The following is a 24,523-nucleotide window of genomic DNA, read 5'->3' as shown; positions in this document are numbered from 1 at the left end:
TACATAAATGTAGATATACATATATATTTTTCAATGATTAATAAACGTTACATCATCAAGACAGACAGAGAAGCTGTAAAGTAAACAAGGCACAAAGACATGATTTATATGTTTGATGTATTTCCATTCCATATACATGTACATGTGAAACCTTTATTTTGTATGACAAAAGCTTTTCCCTTCGGGTGTAAAGGACTGCGCCAGTCGATCTAAATTTAAACGCAAATAAAAACAGACAAAAAAAAAATACGGTTCGGACTGCCGTCTGCCGTCTGCCGTCTGGCGGAGCAGCGGAGTGGGAGAGGAAGTTGGCCAAATAAATTGCGACAAGCAACATTTTATTTCAATTTTAAATGCACAATTAACATATGTATGTATGTATGCATTGGCGTCTACAAACATGCCTACACACACCCCCCGCCCCCATTCCCATCCATTTCCCCTTTCCCAAACAAATTCATTCGATAGTACATAAAATAAACGGAGCAGACAAACGTGAAGTAATTTTCGATTAAGGCCCGTATGACACTTACTTAACATAGTCCATGGATTGCTTTGCAATTATGTACCAGCCCATACACAATACTTATTTAAATTGGAAGGACACATATACATTTGCTGAAAAATGGGATAGATCTCGTAATATACGGGAATGGTGTTTTTTCTGTTGTTTTTTAATGTTTTATTTTAAGCTCCTGTTTTCGCTGATTTGAAACGGCCAAAAGTCATGATTCTGTGCTTTAATGATTAGTGCCACTGCTTCTTGGAAAAAATATTGTATTGGAAAAAATTCTCAGATGAAAAAATTGTACAAATTCCGTAAGTTCTAAGATGTTCTTGTACACAATTTTAGTCTCCTTTTTGTTCACTGATTTTCGACTTGAACGAATCAGTTTTTGTGGCTCTGCTTAGTGTGGCGGACTCTCATCAGTTCGAATTATGATTAAGCGAGTGTCATATGCCCATTATCGCCTCAATCCGTAATCCGTATGTCGTCTCGCTTCTCGCCTTTCTCGTCTGAGATCTGCTTTTCCGTCCGTCGGCCCGGCACGTCTTCTGCTCGACCGTTCACGTGAACTGCGCATGCGTCTGGTGACGTCGTTCATCGTCCGCCTGCCGTTGCGATCTTTGCTCGCATTTAACGAGGCATTTTTTTTTTTTATTTATTTATTTTTTATTTTTTTTCGGCAGCGCGTCTTTGCTGCATTCAAATTGGCTTAGGCGTCGGCGGAATCGATCGATCGGCCATAAACCCCCGCCTGGTCAGACCACAAAACTTTGATCTCACGGACGATAGTGCTTAGGGCCAAGATTAAGTACCCAGAAGAGTGTGGAAGAACAAGCAGCCGCCATTGACGCGTGGCTTCGATAAGCAGCAGGCCAGGCCAGCAGGCCAGCAGCAGGCCAGCAGCAGGCGCGGTGGTGCTGCTTGTCGCGCACGGGTTAACCGACTTAACCGTAAGTAGGTGAAGGCAGCACCGGCACCCTCCTTACCCTCCTCCCCACCCTCCTCACCCACTGGGGTGGGGTATTTTGTTTGTGTGACTAATTGATTGGCGGGGGAGACTGTGCAGACGGAGACGTGTTATCGTTGGCGGCCCGTTCAGCTGGGGATCGTTCCATTCTGTGGATGGGAGTGGATCGTTCGCTCACATTAATTTGCCTGCTTAATTGGCGATCATCAAGTGCCAATTAATCATTGTGGGCCATCATCATCATCCCCTAATTTAACTCTCTTTCTCTTTGTTTGGCGCCATTTTATTGTTTGGATTTTTATATTTACACTTTGAAAGGGGGGGGGTACGACTTTGGGCAGAGAGAGAGAGCGTTCTGCAAGGGTATTAAAACAGTCGGCTGTCCAGGGAACTTAGTTGAGTTCGTTTGTCTTGGCCTCCAGGCTGGGCCCCAATAAAGTTGCATAACATAGCCATAGCCATAGCCATAGCCAACGGCCCAAATATTGGCCCTCATAAAGGCAGACGCACTTCCACCTAATTCTTGGCCTGCACGACCCTGAACTTTGCCAGTGCTACGAGTGTGGAATGCTTGGTATGTGTCCAAGAGTGCAGACAGGCGCAAGCGTGCGTTGCGTATACGTAATATCAATGTTCGTGGCGCGAGAGAAAGAGAGTGAGTGGAGAGGGAGGGGCTGGCTGTGCAGCAGAAACCCAACCGATGCGAACCGAATTATAAAAAAAAAAAAAAACACTGCTACATACACTCTTTATTTTATGCCCCCAATTGGCGTATAAACTCTATTAAACAATTTATGCTTTAAACTGTCTGAATTGTTAAACTTCTTTATAGCCCAGCGGTCTGCGGGGCTCGCTTTTGGTTCGTTACGTTCGCATTGGGGTTTCTTGTTTCTGTTTCTGTTTCGCTTTCGGGTTCCATTTCGGGGCTCTGTGGCTCTGTGGCACCACCGCACGCTTATTTATTCTATATAATAAACTTATCTAATGCCCAGAGTCATGTGCACTTTATGATTGTATGGGTGCTGCGAGCTGCGAGTTGCGTGCTGGGTCCCCCCAGTTCGGCTTGTCATGAAACAGCGTGATCGTAGGCCCAAGCCACCGGCCACCAAAATTAAGGCTGTTCTTCCTGCTCGCCGCCACCCTACCCTGCCACGCTGCTCAGCTCATCAAAAACAATGTCAGGCCATCTCAATTGAGTTGATCTCCTCCTCGCGCGCTCTCTCTCTCTTTCTACCTCTCTGGCGCAGCAGGGTATGCGAATTTTGAGCAGCTGTTGGCACAGGCCGAGCAGAAAGTTTGTTCGCTGCCTGATTAGCAAACGATCAGCGCTGTTTATAGATGAAGGAACAGCATAAAGGTTAATAAACTAATCTTTCAGTGGCTACCAAGAGGAGACTCTCTGAAGAGAGTCTTAAGCTGCATGTAGCTGCTGCTGCCTTAAGAACAATCCATCCTAAAGGGTATTCAAGCAGTGTGAAAGCTTCTCTCTCTCTCTCTCTCTCTGGTTGTAATTGTATTGCGTGGCTCTTGCAGGCATGCGTGTGTTTGTGTCTATGTACGACATGAGGGATACAAAACTACAAAATGTGAAATCAAATGGGGGGTTCAAAATAAAGGGGCAAATATGTACAGTACAGTAGCGCTACGCTACTGTAGCTAGTTGAACAATTGCCGTTGATTCAATTTGCCAGTGGCCAGTGGCCAGTGGCCAGTCATTTGGTGCTGCTAAGTTCTTTGGTGCTTGGCACTCTCGGGGACTGTCGCTGCAATTACGAGCACATATGTACATATCTGCCCATCAAATCTATGTATCCCCAAACTCAACGAATCAAGCAATTTATTCATCATCATCGCCATCATTATCATTTTTGCTGCCCTTCGACTGAGAAACAAAAACATTTTTGGTTTTTTTTTCGTAGAGATTCAAATTCAAGTGAACTTCAATCAACCTTATCAGGCAGTCGGTACTCATGATCAGGCCTTCCACCCAAAAACATCAACGATTAAAACCCGATCAAACGCAACTTGTGAGACTCCCTCCACCCACCCTCTCCCACACCAGCCACACCAGCGACACGAGTGCGAGCAGCACGTACATATATGTATATTACCCTACTCGTACTACTACACTGACGTCATGGGGCCGGTGCCAGGCCTGGCCAGGGAACGTGCTCGGCTAATCTGAGTGTGCCTGCAAAACGATTGCCTTAGACCCGTCTATGGCATGGCGTTGACAAAAACAGAAACAAAACAAATTAAAAATAAAATAAAAGAAATAAAAACTTCAATACTTCAATCAATGTCTCACACGAACGAAGCGAAAGAAGCGAACGACACACGAGGGTCCGATGCCAGACGGGTTTGCATGATTTATGACTCCAACGGACAGGCAGGCCATCGGACAGGCAATCAGGTGGCACAGGAGCGGAATGCACGGGCAAGTGGCAAATGGCAGAGGGCTTGAGCTAATTGCAGGCTTCATTAAAGTTCATTAACTTAAAAGAAAAATGGCAGCACTTGGACTTGCACTTGGAAATATTTCGATACCAATTTTAGGTCGGGGGGAAATCATCATTTTGGGAGCCACATATTGAATTCTTTTATTTGTATTAATTTGGGCTTCGAATGCCCGGACATTTGAGCACCCTTATTGGACTCAACTCCGCTCCTGCAGCCTCATGCGGTGCTGCGTGAGAGTTGTGGGCTAGAGATTAGAGTTAACTAACCGCACGAATATTTATTTTATTTTTGAAGGAGGCGGAGTCCAAGTCGCAAGTCGCAAGCGCCAAAATATATTAATCTGGATTTGTTTGTATTTTGATTACTGCAAATGAAATTAGCGGCAAGCGCTAATTGATGCATTAGCTCTGATTGCGACTTGGCGGCACTCGTTCTTGGCCCACGTCGTCTGTTCTAGCCCTCATCTCTGGCCCCGTCTGTTCCGTCTGTTCCATCTTTTCCGTATGTCCCTTCTGTTCCACCTCCATCTGTCCCGTCTGTTCCGTCTGTCCCGTCTGTCCCGATTGTCCCATCTGTTCCGTCTGTCCCGTCTGTTCCATCTGTCCCGTCTGTCCCGACTGTCCCTTCACTGCCTTCCAGTATCAGTGGCATAAATAATTCAAAGCTGCAGCCCGGCGTAAGTTTTGTGCCAGAACTTTCTCCTAATTGCTTTCATAACAAGTCAATTAAGTGGGCTGCTGCTTGCTCGCCCTCTGTTGCCCAAGCAGCTGGCGCTGTGGCTATATAAGGAGTCCTTCCTGCTGCAGAGCACTCCATTGTCGTTGCATTATGTGGCACTGGCTGCGCTTCCTGCGACGCGATCAGCCGCTGGGCGTTTACTTCTTTGCCGTGCCCCGCCTCAGTCTGGAAATCATGGGCTACTGGCCGATAGGCGAGCCCCTGCCCATCCGTTCCATTGTGCACTTTGTGATACTGTCCATTGGCGTGGTCACGGAGCTGCACGCGGGCATTGCGTTTCTGCGCCAGACGCAGATCACCCTGGCCCTGGAGACGCTCTGTCCGGCCGGCACCTCCGCCGTCACGCTGCTGAAGATGCTGCTGATGCTGCGCTATCGCTCGGATCTGGCCAATATGTGGAAGCGACTGCGACAGATGATCTTCGATGGGGGCCTGAACAGGCCCCAGCAGCGGGCCATCATGCACGAGCATTCGGTGATGGCGGCGCGCATCAATTTCTGGCCCCTGTCCACGGGCTTCTTCACCTGCACCACCTACAACCTGAAGCCGCTGCTCATTGCCCTGGTGCTGTATGTGCGCGATCCCGACCAGCCGCTGCTCTGGAACACACCCTTCAATATGACGTGAGTGCTGCTGCTGCTGCTGCTGGCATTTGGTTTTGGCAACCTCTAAACTACTCCTGTGGAGCAACCCCCCTACCACCCCATAGAATGCCACAAGTGCTGCTCGGAGCGCCGTTCTTTCCGCTGACCTACGCCTTTATTGCCTACACGGGCTATGTGACCATCTTCATGTTCGGCGGCTGCGACGGCTTCTACTTTGAGTTCTGTGCCCACATCTCGTCCCTCTTTCAGTCACTGCAGGAGGAGATGCGCGCCATCTTTCGCCCCTACGCAGGTACGTAGATTGTTTATTATTCCAGCCAGGAACTAATGTGAATACCCCCCTGAATGCCCCTGTGTTTATACCCGAAGCATACCTTAAGCTAACGCCGGCCGAGTGCGTGCTACTGGAGCTTCAGCTGAGGGACATTATCATCAGACAGAATGCCATCTTCGAGCTGACGAGTTTCTTCAGGAAACGCTATGCGATCATTACGCTGGCGCACTTTGTGTCCGCTGGACTGGTCATCGGTTTCAGCATCTTCAATCTGCTGACCGTTGGCAACAACAGCCTGGGCGCCCTGCTCTATGTGGCCTACACGGTGGCCGCCCTCAGCCAGCTGCTCGTCTACTGCTACGGCGGCACTCTGGTGGCCGAGAGTGTGAGTATACGAATACCCCCCACCCCTCCCCACAGGTGATATATAATTATCATTAGCTTGGCTCCTCGATGAATCCTCGATCATGCAGAGCATTGAGCTGTCCCGTGTGACGGCCGCTTGTCCCTGGACACTGTGCGCGCCCAGGCAGCGTCGCATTATTCTGCTGCTCATACTGCGGTCCCAGCGAGCACCGACCATGGCGGTGCCGTTCTTCTCGCCATCACTGAACACATTTGCATCGGTTAGTGATCCGATTAATATTTACACTTGCATTTGAATCGCATTAATCCTATGTTTGGGTCTCTCTGGCAGATACTACAGACGTCTGGCTCTATTATTGCATTTTCCAAGTCCTTTCAATAGTTGGGAATATCGGTGGCAGGCGCAAGTGGAAGTGTAGCGTGGAGTAGCGAATCGAAAGTATTTAGCTGGGTAGCGAGTAGTGGCAGGAGCGAGTGGCAGTAACTAGAAGCAGCAGCGAATATCGCGCAGCGAGTAGAATCCGCTTGTAGCAGTATAGAATATAAGTAGCGAGTAGCAGTAGCAAGTAGCGAGTAGCAGTGGTGGCATTTATCGAATAAGGTGGCATCGAGGATGATGTGCAGTGATGTACAGTACTGTTGGCTTGTGCTGCATAAAAGGAACGAATGCCAAGCAGCGAGTCATGTTTGAGTAGCGAGTAGTTTTAAACATAAAGCAATATGCTACATAATATACATACATATACATATATAAATATATCCCCAGTTAAGCCCACACATTTACCTTTCATCATCTGCTAGCAACTAAACAGCTAAGGATTGTTAGTGCGATCGTATTTATTGATTAAATGATTCCAAAAGTGGTGCAAGGAGAAGTTAAGGTAGGCGGGGATGAGGGGAGGAGGCTTCAGGAGCTGCCGTAGTACTTCAATCCTTTTTTTTTTTAGCTTGCCCAATCAGATATTTTTTCATTAATTACGCGCCGAGTGGCATAGCCACAGCCATTGTCACACACGCAACTGGTCGCTCTGATGGCGGGTCATGTCATGTCATGTCATGGCATGCCTCACGGCTCTGTGCTCTGTGCTCTGGCTACGGGCTACGGGGCATCCAGGTGACAGTACGTCCCGGTAGCTGGTGGGCTGAAAATGTCGACACCGGAGGAGGACCAGCACGAGGAGCCGGAACGGCATAGTTTCTGGGAGCGGCACGAGTTCAAGTTCTACAAGTACGGCCACATTTATGCCGTCATCTACGGGCAGGTGGTCATCGACTATGTGCCCCAGCAGCCAATGCGACGGGGTCTGAAGGCGCTGCTGATCGCCTACGGTCATGCGCTCAGCCTGATCCTGATCGTGGTGCTGCCGGGCTACTTTGTCTATCACTTTCGCACCCTCACCGAGACGCACGATCGCCGCATGCAGCTAATGCTGTACGTGAGCTTCGCGAACACGGCCATCAAGTATGCGACGGTGATCGTGACATATGTGGCCAATACGGTGCACTTCGAGGCCATCAACTATCGGTGCACGGTGCAGCGGCAGCGCCTGGAGACGGCCTTCGCGGACGCACCCCGGCAGCCGAAGCGCAGCTTCGAGTTCTTCATGTACTTCAAGTTCTGCCTGATCAACCTGATGATGCTCGTGCAGGTGGGCGGCATATGTGCGCTATATGGCGCCTCGGACGGGCCCTCGGTCAGCCAGGTGCGCCTGCACTTCGCCATCTACGCCTTTGTGCTGTGGAACTACACGGAGAACATGGCCGATTACTTTTACTTTGTGAATGGCAGCGTCCTGAAGTACTACCGCCAGCTGCATCTGCAGCTGTCCGCCCTGCGTCGGCAGCTGGGCGGGCTGCGGCCGGGCGGCATGCTGATGCAGCACTGCTGTCGGATGAGCGACCGCCTGGAGGAGCTGCGGCACCGATTCGGCCAGATACACAGCCTCTACACGGAGAGCTTTCAGATGCATCAGTTCCAGCTGCTGGGCCTCGTGCTGAGCACACTGATCAACAATCTGACCAATTTCTATGCCATCTTCAATATGCTGGCCAAGCAGTCGCTCGAGGAGATCAGCTGCCCGATCGTGATCGGGTGCGTGTATGCCACGGGCTTCTACATCGACACCTACATTGTGACCCTGCTCAACGAGCACATCAAGCAGGAGCTCGAAGGCTTCGCCCTCACGATGCGCACCTTTGCCGAGCCCCCAGCCACAGCGGAGCAGCGGCTCACCCAGCAGGTAATTATTATCAGAGATACGCACAGAGGGGGAGCGGATTATCTATGCTCTCTATGCTCCGAACAGATTGAAGACTTCTCCCTGGAGCTGCTGAGGTGCCGACCGCCCCTGCTCTGTGGCCTGCTCAACTTTGACCGTCGCCTGGTCTATCTCATAGCCGCCACTGCCTTCTCCTACTTCATCACCCTGGTGCAGTTCGATTTGTATCTGCGCAAGCGGTCCTAGGCCGCACCCACAGCAAGCACTCCCCACACAGCAAGACTAACCCCGAAAGCACCCTTGCAGCTACATTCCCTTGGCCTAGGGATGGAAATGGCGGGCCAGTCCTCGGCATGGATAGCATGAGATGTGCCCTCGCTACGATCAGCAGTAGGCAGCAATCAGCACTCAATCGCCAGCAATTCCCCTTCAATAAAGCTAATTAACTGAAAATATCTATCTAAATGGAGCTGTGGGTGGCAGGGCACGCGAGTCCTACCAATGGCCAGCCATAGCCGCTGCTTACGGCACACACTTGTAGCTTAATTTACGTACATACATATGTGTGCTCGTATTTGCCCTGGATGAACGCTTAAAACCCAATAAATGTAGGCTTTCAGAACGAGTTCCACAGAGTCAATGAGCCACAGATATTTCTGATGGCAGCTAAATGATATAATGGTGCATAAATAATGATGGCAGCACACATTGAAATATACGCAAATCAAATTTTAATTGGAAATAAAATCAAATCTAGCATCAAAATAGGCGCTACTCGAATATTGGAATATTGAAGGCCATGGGGCGTTATTTTTGTCTTAGAAAAATGAAGACCGATTGGTAGGAAGGTCCTTAACGACACTCCAAGGCTATGGCGGTGGCTGCATCTTCGGTCTGTAAGTCGCTCTAGAACCAATCCACTACCCGCATAAAGTCGGTGACTCTTTTCTATTGTATTCTTTTTATTTTTTGAGTATTAAATGCCCAAAAGTGCAGCAGCATTAAAATGCACATCAATGGCAGTTTTATGTGTACAATGCTGAAAGGTAAGCAAAATGATTCGTTTTAGGCCATTCAAAGAGAATTGAAATGATTTTCTTACGCAAAATTTGTGCTCCAAGCAGGACGGATCCTTGCTGTTCGGTTTCAATCCACAGACTGACAATTAATTTCTAAATATTGTAATGAAGGACAACTGCTCTTGGGTTTCTTCAGCATATCCAGTGGTCAGCTGAGTAGGGTTAAAGCTTAGTTGTGTTGGTGGGTTTCGGATTCAACATTATCCTCCACGTTCGCTCTGAGCGTGGATCGGACTTCCATGTTATAGCAGGGCTGATTGGCGCCTTGCTCAGCCTCGTTTGCAGCCACCTTCGACCAGACTTTGTTTGGTGTTTTTTCAGCAGCATCAAAGAGTTTCATGCGATTGCCAGGCAACTTTGAGCGGTAGGTGACAAAGTATACAGAGGCATCGGCATCGGCATCGGCATTGGCATTGGCATCGGCATGGGTATCAGCCATTGACTCCAGCGTCTCCTGTGGCTTGGCTTCCTCTGCGGCAGGCAGCGGTGGAACTGCCACAGCGGCAGAAGAATCTTGCTCGAGGGCAGTGGCCACTTTATCGGCAGCAATTCCTTGCTCAATCTGCGGCGTGTTTGATTCTATTTCGAGACATTCTGCCAGCTCAAATTCTGCTTGAGTGTCATGCTGAAAGGCGTCCTTGCCGGGCAATTCCTTGGTGGGCATCTTCATCGGTTCGGTCTGCACTGAGTCCTGTTGCTCGTGTGTGCTAGGACTGAAAAACTCTGCCATATTCATATGCGGATCCTGGCTGCCGTTGCTGACTGTTGCTAGATTCGTCTGAGCTTCCGACTCAAAGGCAGCTTCTTCCTCCATCCGCAGTGGGGACTGCCCTTTGCCCTCGTTCTGCAGATAGACTTTCGCAAATATTGCAGGAGTATCTTGCAGCTTGGGTCGCACATGTTCGTGTTCGTGTTCCTGTTCTTCTTGCAGGTTTGCCAGTTGCTCCGCAGCCGTATTTTGATATTTTTTCCAACCGTTGCCGAGCCGCGTGGCCAGGCCATCCGCATTGGGTGAGACATTCGGGCGGAATAGCTTTGACAGCCCCTCGCGTGTTAGGTAGGAGTAATCGACAAAGGTTTTGACCGTCATCTGATAGCCGGACTCAGTCGCATCCAGTCCGTTGCCGTTGGCAGGCAGTTTGGCCGATCCAAGGGGATCATTCGCACGACTTCCTTCGATCAACAGATCCCCAGGGCTGTGTCTGTGCGGCATTGCCAGACATGTTGCTTCACTCGTATTCTTTTCGTAATTGCACGCAGGCCTCTCCCTGCATTTTTGTACATTTGCAGCTTGATTGCGGCGCAGCTTGGACTCAGGCTTAGGCTCAGGTTCAGCTTCATTGGGTTTTTTTGAGAGCAACTTGAGCAGCAGGCTGGCGGGCTTGTGCTGTGTTTTCTTGCCATCATCTTTGGCTTTGCCCTCCATTTGCGAAGCCGTTCGCAGCCAGGGCCCGAAGGGAGCAGAACGCTCGCTGGCCTCGGAAGACAGTCCGGAGGTTGATTGCCTGTTTGGGTTCACACTGTACAGCGATATGGATCTGGAATGCTTGGGTGCCCGAACGGTTATGTTTTGGACGCGTCTCTCCGTGGAAGGCACCTTCTTCAGGGGACTTGGCCCGCTGCCCGATGCACTCCTCTTGGCTGGCTTCCTGGCGGTTAGCTGCTGTCGGGTGTTATTGTCCAGTTTGATATTTTTGTTGTCGATCCTCTCGAACCACTCGACTGCTGACTTCACATCCACACCTGGCTCGCCGGCCAGATCCTTTTGAAAGCGCTTTGCTGGCGCTGGCGCTGGCGCTGACGGTGGTGGTGGCGGTGGCTTAACCGAGAACGTCCTCGATTGGGACGCCTTGACCGACGGCTGACTGTTCGAGCCAAAGAGCTTGACGTTGCTCGGAGAACGATCGACGTTCAGCTGCGGTCTGGACGACTGCACTCGAATGCGACGGTAGGACCTCTTGCCGGCATTTTCCGGTATGTTTATGCGAATGGCACTCACTGAGCTCTCGAGGGGCACGCTCTGGCGCTGCTCCTTTCTGCGCAGCTTGCGCATGAGCTTCGCGCGTGTGGCCTGCATGTCGCCGGCATTCAGCGTAGTCACAACTCGCCGCATGGTGGAGGAGCACGTGCGCAGGGCAATTGTGGACGGGGCCGCACACAATGTGGTTGAAGAGTCGCTGGCCCGTGGCGCCTCTCGCTGTTGCTGTTGCTGTTGCTGCCGCTGCCGCTGCCTGATTGAACGCTCGCTTGCTGGCACCCGCGATGCAGCGAGCATTGTCTTCGATGCACTTCTCAGTATTTGTGGCACACAGGGCGTTATGGAGTGGTTTGATGCCGTTGCGCGTGGGGCAAGTGGCTTCGCTTTCGCCTCGGGCTTGCTCTCCCGTCCTGCATGATAGGCCGGTCTTGGCCTCTTCTGGATCTGCCTGAGAACCCGCTGCAAGGGTCCATCGTTGTTGGATCGCTCTGGGGTCGGGCGGTCGGGCTTCAAGGCGAATTTGTCTGCAGAAGAAAGGTACAAGTGCACATAAGAACCCCCACCCACATGCTGTCTGTTAGCTTTCAGTCTACGGCTGGCTCTTACGGAAGTGTCGAATGCGCCTCGATCCAAACGATCGCTGAATCTGACTGAACAGTCCCAGCTTCAGAGTCTTTGTGGCCATATTTGCAAATAATTTGTTTCAAAGTTCAACCGAAAATTTTGCACTTTTTTCGAAAAAATTGAGTTTTGTTTGCTGACAATTTTGTTTTGTTGTTTTTGATTTGATTTGATGTGTGGTGGAGCCGAATTGTCTACTGAACTTGAAGGCTAAAAACTGACTGCAGATCCAATGCCTTCTGGAAACGTTTTTGTTTCCGTTCTCTGTTGAATATTAGTTTGTGCCCCAGAGTCGACAAATAAAGTTAGATACTGTATGATATTACGTAGATTAATTTCGGTTTATTTCATGGGTGTTTTTTTTCTTTTGTTTTGTTTCTTTTTGGTTTGTTTGTGGGTGTGTGTGAGGGGTGTGGGGGTCGAGTAATTTCATCTGCTGATGAACAAGTTACATTTGACATACGATAGTACATAATGATAGCTTTTGTCACATTAGCGGCCCTTCTAGTCGGGTCTCGTCTCTCTCTCTCTCTCACGCTCTCTGTGATGGATGTCTCTGGAGTATTGTACATATGTATGTATTGGTTGTTGCTGTACTCGTGTTGTTGCGTGTGTGTGTCTGTGTGCATATGATGTCCTGCATGTTTTACGCGCCTGCAGCCCCGTTCGATCTTCTACGTTTCTCTCTGTTGAAGGTAACCCCACCCCACCCCATCCCACCCCACCCGATGTGAACGACACACACAAACGAAGCAAAAACCAACCAAATTGCATTTCATTTAAGGCTAAGACGCGTCGCGAAGTTTGCTTGACTATCGGCAAAAACCATTGCCTACTTTTAAGGGGCAAATACCATTGAAGAATCCATTGCCTACTTTGGAGGGCAGTGAATGGGCAGAGGGCCACAATATGCTTGGGAGTGTGTGTGTGTGCGTGTGTGCTTGTGTGCGGACTATAACTGCACTGGTTCCCGTATAGGTATATGCATGTATGTATGTATATTTTGATCGATATTCGATAACAACAACGAAAAGAAAAGGCACAATTTTGATGAAACGCTTTCCTATGCATGTACGTATGCGTATGCGTGTGGGCGCGTGGCGTGTGTGGATGTGTGTGTGTGCGCACATAAGTAATGTTTTTTTTTTTTAATTTTTGTTTGTTTGTAAATGGATAAGGAAAATCCTTTGATTTTTTTTTTTATAGCAGCTCTCTGCCCTAAGTTTAGTCCTTATTTAGCTGATAGGTTTTTGGTTTTTGTTTTAGTTTTAGTTTTTGGGTTTTTGCTAGTAAAATTCTTGCATACGAATCTAAGGCTAGGTCAAAGAGTGATTCCGGGCGTCAGGCTCTCTATATATATAGTAGTAGTTGTAGTAGTATTAGTATGTCAGGGATCTCTGCAGTTGAAAGAATTAATTCAATTACAGATGGTTAAGCTAGGAATTGTTTCACGCGAGTGTGCGGCCAACACTCTGCTACGACGAGTATTGTATTTTGAGCGCCGAGGTTTAGAGCAAACAAAAGTCATTTACTAAAACTAGTATGTATTGTATGTAGGTATGTATGTATGTATCTTCCACCCTGTCAAGCGGCTTATCGTTTTTCTTTTTATCTAACTTACATATCTTCTTCTTTTTTTTGCTCTTTGCTTGAAGGAGTATGTTGTATGTATGTATCTCTGTTTGTGTCAGTGTGTGTGTCATTGATTAAGAAGTTTTCATTTGTTTGAATTTTTATTTTGTTTATTATATATAAGGTTCTCTCATCTCATCTTCGTTTTTGTTTTGTTTCTTAGGGGGATGTTGTTTGTTTTTCTTTTTTTTTTATTTCTTTGTAGATTTGAAATTATCATCATATATTTATCTCCCTCCTCCTCTCTCTCTATCTCTCTCTCTTTCTTTCGCTTTGTTTTTTTAGGTTTGTTAAATATAAAAAAAAAAGTATAATGAATTTCCATTGTTGTGTTTTAATTAGTATGTATGTGTGTATGTATGTATATATATTTAAAATAATATCCGACTATAGTTGCAGCTGCTGCTGTTTCTGCTGCTGCTTGTGACGTCGTCAACAATTTCGAAATTTACAAAAATTTATAAAACATACACAAAAAAATGATTCATTTAAGATTAAGAGGATAAGAGAAACTCGGACCAGATAATAATAAAGTAATAATAGTTATATAAAAAAAAAAAATTAATTCATATTTATATGCATATTCATATTCCATATTCAATATTCAGAATAATAGTATTTAACACTCAACGTTGAATTTTTCTAAATTTTCTTTTCTTTTTGTTTTGTTTTCTTGATCAAATTTCGGTAGCAATTTTATTTAATTGTATGTATGTATGTATATTTATGTATGTGTTTTTTTATGTCTGTCTGTGTGTGTGCGTTTGCTATAATTCGTAAATTGATTTATATAAATTAATCAGCAAATATATAGATATCTAATTTGAGTTCTAGCCGGACCATCCATCCATCTATCATCTGGCGGCTCCTCCACATTAACTGCTTTTGCATTGCGATTTTTCCCCTCCATACGCGGTTCTATCTTCCATTAACCCTTGTGTATTCTGCGTGTGTGTGTGTATAAAATTAGACCTCAACTGTCATCCATGTATCTTTTTGTGTATGTGTGTGTGTTTTTCTATATACTATATTTGTTTTATAGATTGTTAAATATACAATATATATTTATATTCAAATCAACGCGACAACAAATTGCTTTTCTTCTCTTCACACTTTTCACTCTCTCTCTCTCTGTCGAGGGAGGGATCTTTTATCTCCTTAGTTATTCATTTTCTTCAGTTTACAATAGGTATGTGTGTGTGTGTGTGGGTGTGTAGGGGGAACGTGTGGCGTGTATATATAGTAAAATGACTTTGTAGACGCGTTTCAAAGGATCTCATCTCGCGCATGGTTGCGGACTATTTGTTAAATGTAACAGATATACAAATACGAGTGTAGTATATGCATAGCAATATGTGTGTGTGTGTGTGTGTGAATGAACATGGATTTTATATGTATATGTTTGTATGTATGTATATGAGAAACTAGTTTCCATTAGTTTCTTTTATTTTGCATTCTTTTGTATTTATACGCAGATCTTTTATTGATTTTTATTATGTTTTGTTTTTGTTTTCGTTTATATAGTGTTTTGTTTTGTTTTTTTTTTTGTGTTGCTTGTAGGCAAAGGCGAGTGGGAAAAATTACATACATCTAACAACAAATGCACCAACGTGTTTCATCCTTTCATCATATTCAATAATCATTATCCATAATCATATTCATCCGTATCATAATCGTTAATCGTTAATCGTAAATCGTAAATCGTAGACCGTTAACGTCAGTACCGTTACCCGACTACAGTAATCGTACGACCGTAAATCGTTCAACTGTAACTGTAAGCGCAACCGTGTAGATGTACGTGTGTATTCCAGATGTGTAACTCCAGATGTACAATTCTACAGGCTACTTTGAATCATTGTCAATCAACCCCCTACCGTCAGCTATTAAACACTGTCGTACTTAAATTACAATTATACAATTCATTGCATAATCATCATCATCATCATCATTATCATGGGTGCCGTACATATGTACTATGTGCTGCACATGCATGTATGTATATGTATATATATATATTTATATATATCAAAAAACACATTATTCTTCAACATAACTAACTCGCTATAACTCTTGGCTCTCGTATATAAACATCAACATAAAACAAACAACATTCTAGCGCTTAACGAACGTTTCTAAGCATTTGCTTATCGATTTCTGCATCCTGCCATCTGCCATCTGCCATCCGCCTTCTACTACCTTCTGCCTTCTGCTAATGCTCTCCAGCTATCCATCTGCCATCTGCTCTCTGTTTTATGCCATCATAATCAGATCTTAATATATAAGTGTTTGTTTGTTTGTGTGTGTGTATATATATATATATATTATATTTCGCTTTGTTTCTCCTTAACCTTTCTCCAAACTTTGTTCTAACTAAAAACTATACACCTTTGTCCGCTTCAGTTGAACATCGTCATCATCTATAATCCGTCCATGGGGCCTGTCGTCACTGTGCTGTCTGCTTTGCTTTGCTCTGTTCTTTTCTCCTGCTCGCTACACGATGCCAAATGCTTTGCTCTGATGTTCCTCCTCCACTTAAACATATGTACGTTCCACTAAGCGGCGTACATCTATCTAACCATCCAAATACATATTTTGGACATTTTTTTTTTGTTTTATTTTTGCTACATTAAGTTGGCTGCTGCGGCTGCGTCAATTTTGTTGTTGTTGTTTGTTGTTTTTGTTGTTGTTTGTTGTTGTTCTTAAGTCAATCGTCAAGTGTAATAAGTCGTTCGTTTGAGTGTGTGTGTGTGTGTCCTGTTTTTTGTGTTGTCGTCGTTTGTATTCGTTTTTGTTAATTATTTTGTGATGCATAATCATCAGTGCGGCGTTTTCTGTTGCGGTTGATTTGTTGTTGCTGTATTTGTTGTTCTCGAGACTGGTCGACAACGTACTCGAGGCGGCAGTGTCCATGTTGTTGTGGCTGTTGGTCATAGAGATTCCTTGGAAGGTACCCAAATGGTTGGTCCCGACTGAGACCAAATCATTGACTTCACTTTGCTATATATCTCCTCAATGGTATCGCCTTGGACAACGCCTGTAAATGTAAACGCAAATGAAAATGCAAATATGAGTTTCACATTTAATTGCCTCAAATAATTTCACAAACTTACCCGTAAAGTATTCGCCAAACTCCTGCTCCATTTTAATCGCACGCTCATAAGTCTTCTTGGCCTGTTCCTCGGTCATGCGACGGTTCATCTCCCTGAATGATTTCGAGTGAATTCACAATTATCAGATGTTCTATATGTATAGATTAATTCGTGTGGTTTACTCACATCACAGAGTCCACCGATTTGGGTTTGATGAAAACGGCAACCGGATAGAGTTGGGCCACCTGCAGCCGCTTGATGGCATTACCCGATACATCCAGAATACAGTGTTTGCCCTTCTCTGCCACCTCGCGTACACTGGCCACCGAGGTGCCATACAGATTATCATTGTACTGGCCCGCCTCGATGAACAGATGGTTCTGTATGTCGCGCTCCATTTGCTCGCGCGAGGAGACAAAGTGATAGTCACGTCCATCCACCTCGTATTCGCGTTTGGGTCGCGTGGTGTCTGAAATCAGATCAGATCGGATTTAAGATCAGTTTGTGGCTGAAGGAGCGAGGGTCTCTTTCAACTTACGTGGCACACAAGATCCAAACTTCTCGGGATATTCAGATATTAGATCATCGTTGATGCGATCCTTCAGGGGTCCCAGTATGATGACGGGACGCGTATAGCTGATGGATAAACGCTGCACGGCCTCGTACGACAGTACATTCTCCTCGGAGGCTGCAAAGTATGGCAAAGCATTCGAATTAGGGGGCTTTTGTCGTGCACGTGTGGACTAAATCATCAACAAAATGTGTTCTATATGAGTTTGGGTTGGGATGTGGGAATCAGGGTATAGTTTGGGCTTGGGCTGGGGATTGGGTTGTTGGATTTTGGTTCGGGTATCTACAAATCAACAGAATTTCTTTTTTGTTTTTAAATGTTTTAATCTAGGAATACATACGAAAAGAGATGGGATAGATCGATAGATAGCTTGGGATAAAGAGTTAAGATAGATAGATGGGTACAGATAATTTCGTATATTGGGTTGTGCTCATTCTTGTCTCTACGGATTATTGGGAGGAGGGGTGGTACGGGTACGAATACGAGTATATCTCTAAATTGAATCTTGAAAACTCTTCGCATATACAACAATTAACAAAAGTTCTTTATTTATTTAATCTTGGATCGCAAACTCAATTAGCAAATCATAATTAATTTGAGTACAGAATTGGTCTCGCTGATTGGAAACAGTTGGAACCCCAACCTAAGATCGGCGACTATAAATTTAAATGAAATCCAGAAATGAAATGCGTGTCAGTACTCCTCATAGTTCCCAAGGCCCTACCTTGAAAAATCCCCTGAAATATCCCTTTCAACTTTTCCATGTAATATTTAAAAGCATTTTCAATCGACAAGTTTTTACGACACTTGGAAGATTTTCCAGTATTTGCATCAGTTTAGCATACGTCATACACACGACATGTATGTTGTTTTTCAATTTTTAGGTTCTTTTGTGGCCTTCGCTTGTGTCTGTCGACCATCAATGTACCGCAACACTGTGGGAGCTTTTCTAGACAGTCCATTTTTGGTTTTAGTTTTTTTGGTAAAATCTCCCCAACAGTTTAAACAGTTTCCAATGAGCGAGCATCTACTGTACACAAAGCCGGGGCTGGAGTTGGGGGTAAACTCCCAGCTCAGGAAATTGAACAAGTAAAATAAATGTTCTACGTTAGTGATGTAACGAGGCTTGGGGTTGCAAGGGACACTGGGTACGGGGCACTCCTAAGCTGTGTGGCAGGGGGGGCGGGGCTGAATGGGGCTTAAGAAAATATGCATAATAATATATGGAATATTTATTATAGAAATCGAAACTAATACCGGAAAATCAGAATGTAAATGTAAATGCAAAAACTGTGAAAAATGCTAAAAATGGTTACATCTACACAATGATGTACGGATATATGTATACATATATATATATATATATATATATAGATAATGAACAGACATACGTTATACATTCTACGATATAGGATATAGGGTTATATGGGGTACGATATGGGGGAAAGGTGATCGATCGAACTACGGTGGGAAATCAACTACGTACGGGTAGGACACACACTTGATGTATGATTACATTTACACAAGTTACATACTACATACACACTACATGACATCATGATGTTTACATACATGGCACACACACAATACATACTTACGACACAACATAAACATAATGTGTATGTGTGTGTGTATTTTTTCAGTGTGTGTTTTTTGTTTGATGATGTATAAAATATTATAAATAGGATCATTTCTGATGATAATTAGCTGCTGATCTGAGCTTAGATTAGCTTAAATGAGAATTTCCCTTCGGGGGGGGATGTTTCTCGAGTTCTCGAGTGGGGAAACACACACACACAATCAAAGCCCCGCGTATTTCGTGGGGTTTTACCAGGAGATATAACGTTGGGCTAGGTATGGGGGGTGGTGTTAATTCATTTTACTCACTCTGTTGGTTCACGCGCGGTTCTGTTCTGTTCTGTTGCGGTTCGTTTCGCCGATGGACTTACAAAATTTACAAGGACAAAAAACGGAGTAGGATCCTCCCCGCCCTCTTGAGGATCTACACCTCATAGAGAAGATTTATTCAGTGCAAAAATAAGACTTGTTTTGCTCACACAATTTATACAATTTGTTTATTTCAGATTTCAGGAGTTTTCAGCAGCTGAGGCTGGCTCTCTCCCCCACACCCCTCACCCACACCGGAGAATACATTTTGAGAGATTAAGGCAGGGGGGGGGGACACATATCTTATCGGAAAGAGGCTTTTGTTCCTTATAGAAGAGTTCTTTTTGTTCTATTCTTAAGGCGGGGGGCTCATCAAATCAAAAACAAAAATGATTGTTGTTTGGTGAGAAAGGACATCATGCAACACGACACACGAGCAACAATACTGACTGGATGTACGTTAAGGTGATGTAAGGCTCAAAATCAAAACAACGTCTACTGCGGCAGTACAGAAACAGAATGCAGAATGCAGAATATGCCAAAAAGCCACTACTCAAGTGTTCTTTCAATTCATTCTTTAATTTGCTTTTTCTTGGGATTTTTTTTTTTTTTTTTTTTGTGTGTTTGTTTAACTGCTGATTGGTCTGGTAGGTGATTTTCTATGGGCAAACGATACAAAGTGTGTGCTCAGGGTGTGTTTGTATGTTTGTGTGTGTGTGTGTGTGAAGTGTTCCAGGGGTGAAGGTTCACAAAACTAATTTGCTACGGACTGAACGCGTCATTCGATGCTATAGAATTATTCAACAGTTCACAAAAAGTCTAAAAACAAATAATAAAAAATTAAAAGTATTGTACCTTTAAGTTCTAAGTAAAGATAGAGAGAGCGAAAGAGATTCCTAAAGGGATTCCAGGACTAAAACGTTTTTCGGGGAATATGCATTTTCAGAACATGGGTGAAACGTAAGCATAAGCAGGGAGTTCTAGAGATGATCTATAAGAAAGTACGTTATAGAAACTGCTTCTCTTTAATTTAGTTTAGAAAAACCGCCCAATACTTTTGGATTGCAAATATTTTAGACCCCATTAGAAAACTATATCCTATGAAAAGCTGGCAGACTTTAGAAATGTTCTTCTTCTTTTCTAAATGTTTGCTTCTTTCTACAGAGAAATCACAATGCGATAGAGATGGATATATAAAGTGGAGAAAGAGACAGAGAGACGGATAGACGGAGAGAGAGAGAGCAAGAGCGATAGAGTGAGACAGCATGAGAGTGACAGACAAAGCAAGAGATAGGCAAAACTCAAAGAAAGAAGGAAAAAAAAAGGACGAACAAAAACATAATCAGAGGAATAGGAATATAGTAGATCTTGCAAAAATTTTGGATTTCTTTGTATTCAGAACTAAAAAAAAAATATATATTTTTAAATTTCATTTAAAAAAAATCGTTTCACTAGTATTTTCTTTAAAATTGTTTTTGTTTAAAAAAAAAAAATGATATATTTGTTGGTTTTTCTTTAAATATATACAGTAGTAGTATATATTTTGCTGTTGGTTTTTGGTTGATTTTTTTTTTTTTTGCTTGTTTTTGGTTTTTGTATTTTTCAGTTGCTCGACTTACGATAGTCAGCATCGCTATTCTCCAAGTAGATCAGAGTTATCTGCTCCATATCGGGTAACTCCACTCTGTAGATAATCTCGCCTGACGTTTCGTTCGTATATGTGATGTACGATGTACGAGGGGGATTGTTGATACACAGATATACAGAAGAATTTAGTAGTAGTCGAATATTTTGTTGTTGATTGCAGTATCGATCGGAGGGTCGAAGGACGGTGGAGCGAATGGTGCGGAGCGCATGGTGGTATACAAATATATGTGTATATTTATATATATGTATATATATTTTTAGATATCGGTTGTCATTTTGGATTGTTGATTGGTTTAGTTTGTTGGTTGTTTGTAGGTTGTTTGTTGGTTGGTTGATTGGTTGGTTGGTAGGTTGATTGGTTGGTTGGTTGTTCATTTGTTGTAGAGATCAATATATATTTAGAAGATATATAGATATATGTATGGTTTATGTTTTGGATCAGTAGAAATTTTCGTGATTTTAAAAACAAAGATTGTAACGAAATCAAATATTGTTTGTTTGTTGGTGTTTTGTTGTTGTGGTTCCAGATAGATCATATATATATATATATACACATTGTATATATTATATATAGAGAGATAGAGTTATAGAGAGGTTCGATATAGCGAGCGAGCGAGCGAGACAGAGAGAGAGAGAGAGAGAGAGGCAGACAGAGTAGGACACGTGAAACGAACGTTTAGATTCGATGACGCACACAGCACAGTAGCAGTAGATATAGTAGTAGTAGATATAGTAATAGTAGAAGTAATAGTAGTAGATTGATTCGTAGACAAAACAGTTGTTTTGAGGATAGTAGTAGCAGTAGTAGTAGTAGTAGTAGTAGTAGTGGGAAACACAAGAAGTAGTTCAGAAGTAGTTTCACACAGACACAGGGGGTTGGTTGGTTGATTGATTGGTTGATTGGTTGGTTGGTTGGTTGGTTGGTTAAAAGAAGTATCAAAAAGAAAAAGAAGAACAGAAATACCAAAGAGATTAACAACAGATCGAATCGATTATATTGTAGTAGTATTTTCAAGTCTTTTACTGTCTGAGTGCCTGAGTTGTGCGTGGAACTTTGGTGTTTTTTGTCTGATTTATAGTAGATGTTCCTCTGGCGAGGGGAGAGATGTTTTGCGTATTCGAATGTGATATAAGTAGAATGTTGAGGAGAGACAAAAGGAGTAAGCGAGAGATTGAAGAGATCGAGATCTGATTGTCAATCAAAAAATAAATACAAATTTGCAAATCGAAAAGAAAACGTGAACAACTTTGGGAACTTCTTCATCGGTGGCTTGTCGTTTGGAGATGTATAAAATATATATATTATGTAGTATGTGTGTGTGTATGTATACATAGATATAGATCATAATTCATCATTCCGCCGACTATGTATTATTATTATGCTAGAATCTAGATGATTCTCTATGCTCACTATTTATGTAGACACACACACACGCTGATCGCGTACATTCCACATACACATACAGATAAGATACATACGGATGATGTATTCCATTCAAGCTATACATATAGTATACATATATGTACGATATATACATATGTATGTATGTATGTATGTACATTTAAATGAGTCGAGTATTTTATTTAGAATTATCACACATCGAGTCGAGTCGAATCGAATCGAATGTGTGAAAACATTGAAACACGACGTCCATATACATAAGGATATATAATACGATAAATAATAACGCTTATCGAAAGTTTTATGCGATAGATTATCGTTTATCGGTATGTTTAGATGTCCGCATGGATGTACCGGATGTACATATGGATGTTTGCGCATGTTCAAATCAAAACAGAAACGATGCAGAAACATAAAATCCAAACCCAAAAAGTTCTCATCAAACCCTGCATGGTGTGTAGTTCCTTAATCGATGTCTTCCCTGGTGCATGTACACATCTTACGATTTCTATTGAAAGGGCATAAACGATGTACACAGCATAAAGGCCTGGATGATGTAGAATCAGGTGTAGGTACGGCCCTGCTGCTGTCGCTCACTTAAACGCACCAATACAATGTCCCGTTTTACCTGCTGCTGTATACGCACTACAAAATATGTGAGTGTGTGCGTGTCGACCACTGATGTAGATTCATACCTTATGATTTATAATAAAATATCTTATAATTTTCATCAGTGCCCCAATACATCAGTAAAGTCTGATGTTTAATCAAAGCATAACTGATGTACATTTGATGTAAACTAAAATTGCAAGCACATGTACCACTGATGTAGACTTTTCGTCTGCACTTGAGTTTACTGGCAATGCAATTAGACGCATACCCGACATCGCAATTAAGGAACTATAGCCATAAAGGATTAGATATTGGCCCAAAAATATATTATATATGTATGTATAATATTTGGATGTACATAGACACAGGAGATATCAAGGAATATGTAACACGAAGATGTATAATGTACGTAATGTACATACATATGTAACAAGTAAACATGGGAACACACACAACAGTATGTACTCATGTTGAGAGATGAAGGTTTGTATGCACAATAGGAACATGTACATAGTGTGTGTGTGTGTGTGTGTGTAGAGACATGGTGATGTACAGATGAACGTATGTTTTTATAATGTAAAAACCCAAAAACTAATATGTACTGATGTATGCATGTATGTAGATATCCATGTACGAGTATATAAGGTATATGTAAAATGTAAAATTGAATGTTAGCGTTTGGTGGGGTGGCGGGGGGTTCTATGTTATGTTCTATGTACGAGTAGATGTAGATGTAAATGTAAATGTATAATTGAATGTTCGTGTGGATATTCTCAGATTTATATAGTGGTTTGAATGAATGTAAATATATGCATATAGCAGCAGATATATATGTAAGTGGTATATATGTATGTAGTATATATAGTAGTAAAGTATAGTATAGTATATAGTATATATTCTTCTATCGAGTACATACCTCCTTCAGCATTGGCATCGTCTTGTGTGTAGCAAAGCATAAAAGCTAGAAAAATGAAGAGAAAAAACAAAAGGAGAAACCAAAAAGAGAGGAGAGAAACGTAGTGAGAGAGAGAGTTAGAGTTAGACAGAGAGGGAAGAGAAGAGAATCGAGAGAGAGAGAGAGAGAGAGAGAAAAAAGAGAGAATGTTTTGGTCAGATTAAAACAGAAGTGGCAGTGGACGATCGTTTCATTTACGATACGATACTATTATTAATAAATATAGTAGTAGTAGTATAAATTGTATATCTTTTTGTTTTTGTTTTGTTTTCTTTGGTTTTTTGTTTTGTTTTGTTTTGTTGCTGCTTAAATATGATGTCCCCGAATGGTTCTTGTTTCATATTTGATGTAGACAAATGATGTACACTTGATGTAACACGGATAACAGAAACGGAATATAACCATCTGGGGCTACACGACATAGGATCGTCATCCTGCCAACCTATCTCTAAATGGTTCTCCTTGCGTTGCTTGCACTGCTTTGGATGCACATGAAAATGTGGTGCTGGAGAAGAACTATCAAGATTTCAGAAGATTTCTAGAAGAATTCTCACAAATGGAAAACCCAAGATGGTTTTCCCAAAATGTTTTGCGGGGTTTCAGCTGCATACATATGACTAAAAGAACTATCCCTTGATGGTTCCTTTTACTCTGATGTGACATGACGTAAAGAACCATTGCGGGACATACTAATGCAGTTACGATCCTTGGGTGTCGTCGTCTTCTATTGAGCGCGATGAGAGGAAGGATCGATTGAGGGTCGCGTGTACGAGACAAAATTGATGAAAGCAGCCTGAACATTGGTTGAGGGGACTTTGGTGGAACATTGGTTGAGGGGACTTTGGTGGACACACATAGAGAGTAAGGTGTATAAGTAGTGTAGAGAGAACAGCAATAAGTAGTACGTTTCAGA

The 24,523-nt window shown here is 43.4% G+C and overlaps 4 protein-coding genes across 32 annotated transcripts in view; 2 read left to right on the top strand and 2 right to left on the bottom strand.

Annotated features, from left to right (window-relative positions):
- The first annotated feature begins 4,688 nt into the window (after positions 1 to 4,688).
- Positions 4,689 to 6,334, top strand: LOC111065232 (odorant receptor 10a). Its single transcript, XM_022353287.2, has 5 exons — positions 4,689 to 5,296; positions 5,383 to 5,570; positions 5,648 to 5,937; positions 6,026 to 6,178; positions 6,250 to 6,334. The coding sequence occupies exons 1-5, from the start codon at positions 4,764 to 4,766 to the stop codon at positions 6,298 to 6,300; spliced, it is 1,215 nt and encodes a 404-aa protein (XP_022208979.1). The 5' UTR covers positions 4,689 to 4,763; the 3' UTR covers positions 6,301 to 6,334.
- Positions 6,335 to 6,732: 398 nt separating this feature from the next.
- Positions 6,733 to 8,603, top strand: LOC111065231 (gustatory receptor 10a). The gene is made up of 2 exons (XM_022353285.2): positions 6,733 to 8,158; positions 8,225 to 8,603. The coding sequence occupies exons 1-2, from the start codon at positions 7,067 to 7,069 to the stop codon at positions 8,381 to 8,383; spliced, it is 1,251 nt and encodes a 416-aa protein (XP_022208977.1). The 5' UTR covers positions 6,733 to 7,066; the 3' UTR covers positions 8,384 to 8,603.
- A 476-nt stretch (positions 8,604 to 9,079) lies between these two features.
- Positions 9,080 to 12,929, bottom strand: LOC111065230. The gene is made up of 3 exons (XM_022353284.2): positions 11,801 to 12,929; positions 9,240 to 11,718; positions 9,080 to 9,176 (listed from the first exon to the last, which is right to left on the bottom strand). Exons 1-2 carry the CDS (start codon positions 11,877 to 11,879, stop codon positions 9,386 to 9,388), a joined length of 2,412 nt encoding a protein of 803 aa, XP_022208976.2. The 5' UTR covers positions 11,880 to 12,929; the 3' UTR covers positions 9,080 to 9,176; positions 9,240 to 9,385.
- A 2,016-nt stretch (positions 12,930 to 14,945) lies between these two features.
- The window catches only part of LOC111065408 (disks large 1 tumor suppressor protein), a 41,888-nt gene continuing 32,310 nt past the window's right edge, over positions 14,946 to 24,523 (bottom strand). For 18 of the 29 annotated variants that reach the window (XM_022353562.2, XM_022353565.2, XM_022353582.2 and 15 more), the window contains 5 exons: positions 23,572 to 23,616; positions 17,075 to 17,224; positions 16,723 to 17,005; positions 16,558 to 16,649; positions 14,946 to 16,481 (listed from right to left, as the gene is read on the bottom strand). In XM_022353562.2, the coding sequence (XP_022209254.2) occupies positions 16,375 to 16,481; positions 16,558 to 16,649; positions 16,723 to 17,005; positions 17,075 to 17,224; positions 23,572 to 23,616 (677 nt within the window). In that variant the 3' untranslated portion in view covers positions 14,946 to 16,374. Of the gene's footprint in view, positions 16,482 to 16,557; positions 16,650 to 16,722; positions 17,006 to 17,074; positions 17,225 to 20,613; positions 20,695 to 23,571; positions 23,617 to 24,523 lie in introns of all 29 variants that reach the window. The other 11 variants (XM_041595628.1, XM_041595626.1, XM_041595623.1 and 8 more) reach the window with 2 other exon arrangements.

This window comes from Drosophila obscura, unplaced genomic scaffold (genome assembly GCF_018151105.1).
Source record: "Drosophila obscura isolate BZ-5 IFL unplaced genomic scaffold, ASM1815110v1 contig_73, whole genome shotgun sequence".
NCBI lineage: Eukaryota > Metazoa > Arthropoda > Insecta > Diptera > Drosophilidae > Drosophila > Drosophila obscura.
Note: the sequence above shows the minus strand (reverse complement) of the source record. Positions and strands in the feature narration are given on the sequence as shown.

Bases quoted from the DNA above. Each gene is read 5' to 3' on its own strand.
- LOC111065232 (XM_022353287.2), top strand. From the start codon at position 4,764: ATGTGGCACTGGCTGCGCTTCCTGCGACGCGATCAGCCGCTGGGCGTT. The intron at 5,571-5,647 runs GTACGTAGATTG...TTATACCCGAAG, and splicing joins CATCTTTCGCCCCTACGCAG to CATACCTTAAGCTAACGCCG. The intron at 5,938-6,025 runs GTGAGTATACGA...TCGATCATGCAG, and splicing joins GCACTCTGGTGGCCGAGAGT to AGCATTGAGCTGTCCCGTGT.
- LOC111065231 (XM_022353285.2), top strand. From the start codon at position 7,067: ATGTCGACACCGGAGGAGGACCAGCACGAGGAGCCGGAACGGCATAGT. The intron at 8,159-8,224 runs GTAATTATTATC...TGCTCCGAACAG, and splicing joins AGCAGCGGCTCACCCAGCAG to ATTGAAGACTTCTCCCTGGA.
- LOC111065230 (XM_022353284.2), bottom strand. From the start codon at position 11,879: ATGGCCACAAAGACTCTGAAGCTGGGACTGTTCAGTCAGATTCAGCGA. The intron at 11,719-11,800 runs GTAAGAGCCAGC...TTTCTTCTGCAG, and splicing joins GAGGCGCATTCGACACTTCC to ACAAATTCGCCTTGAAGCCC.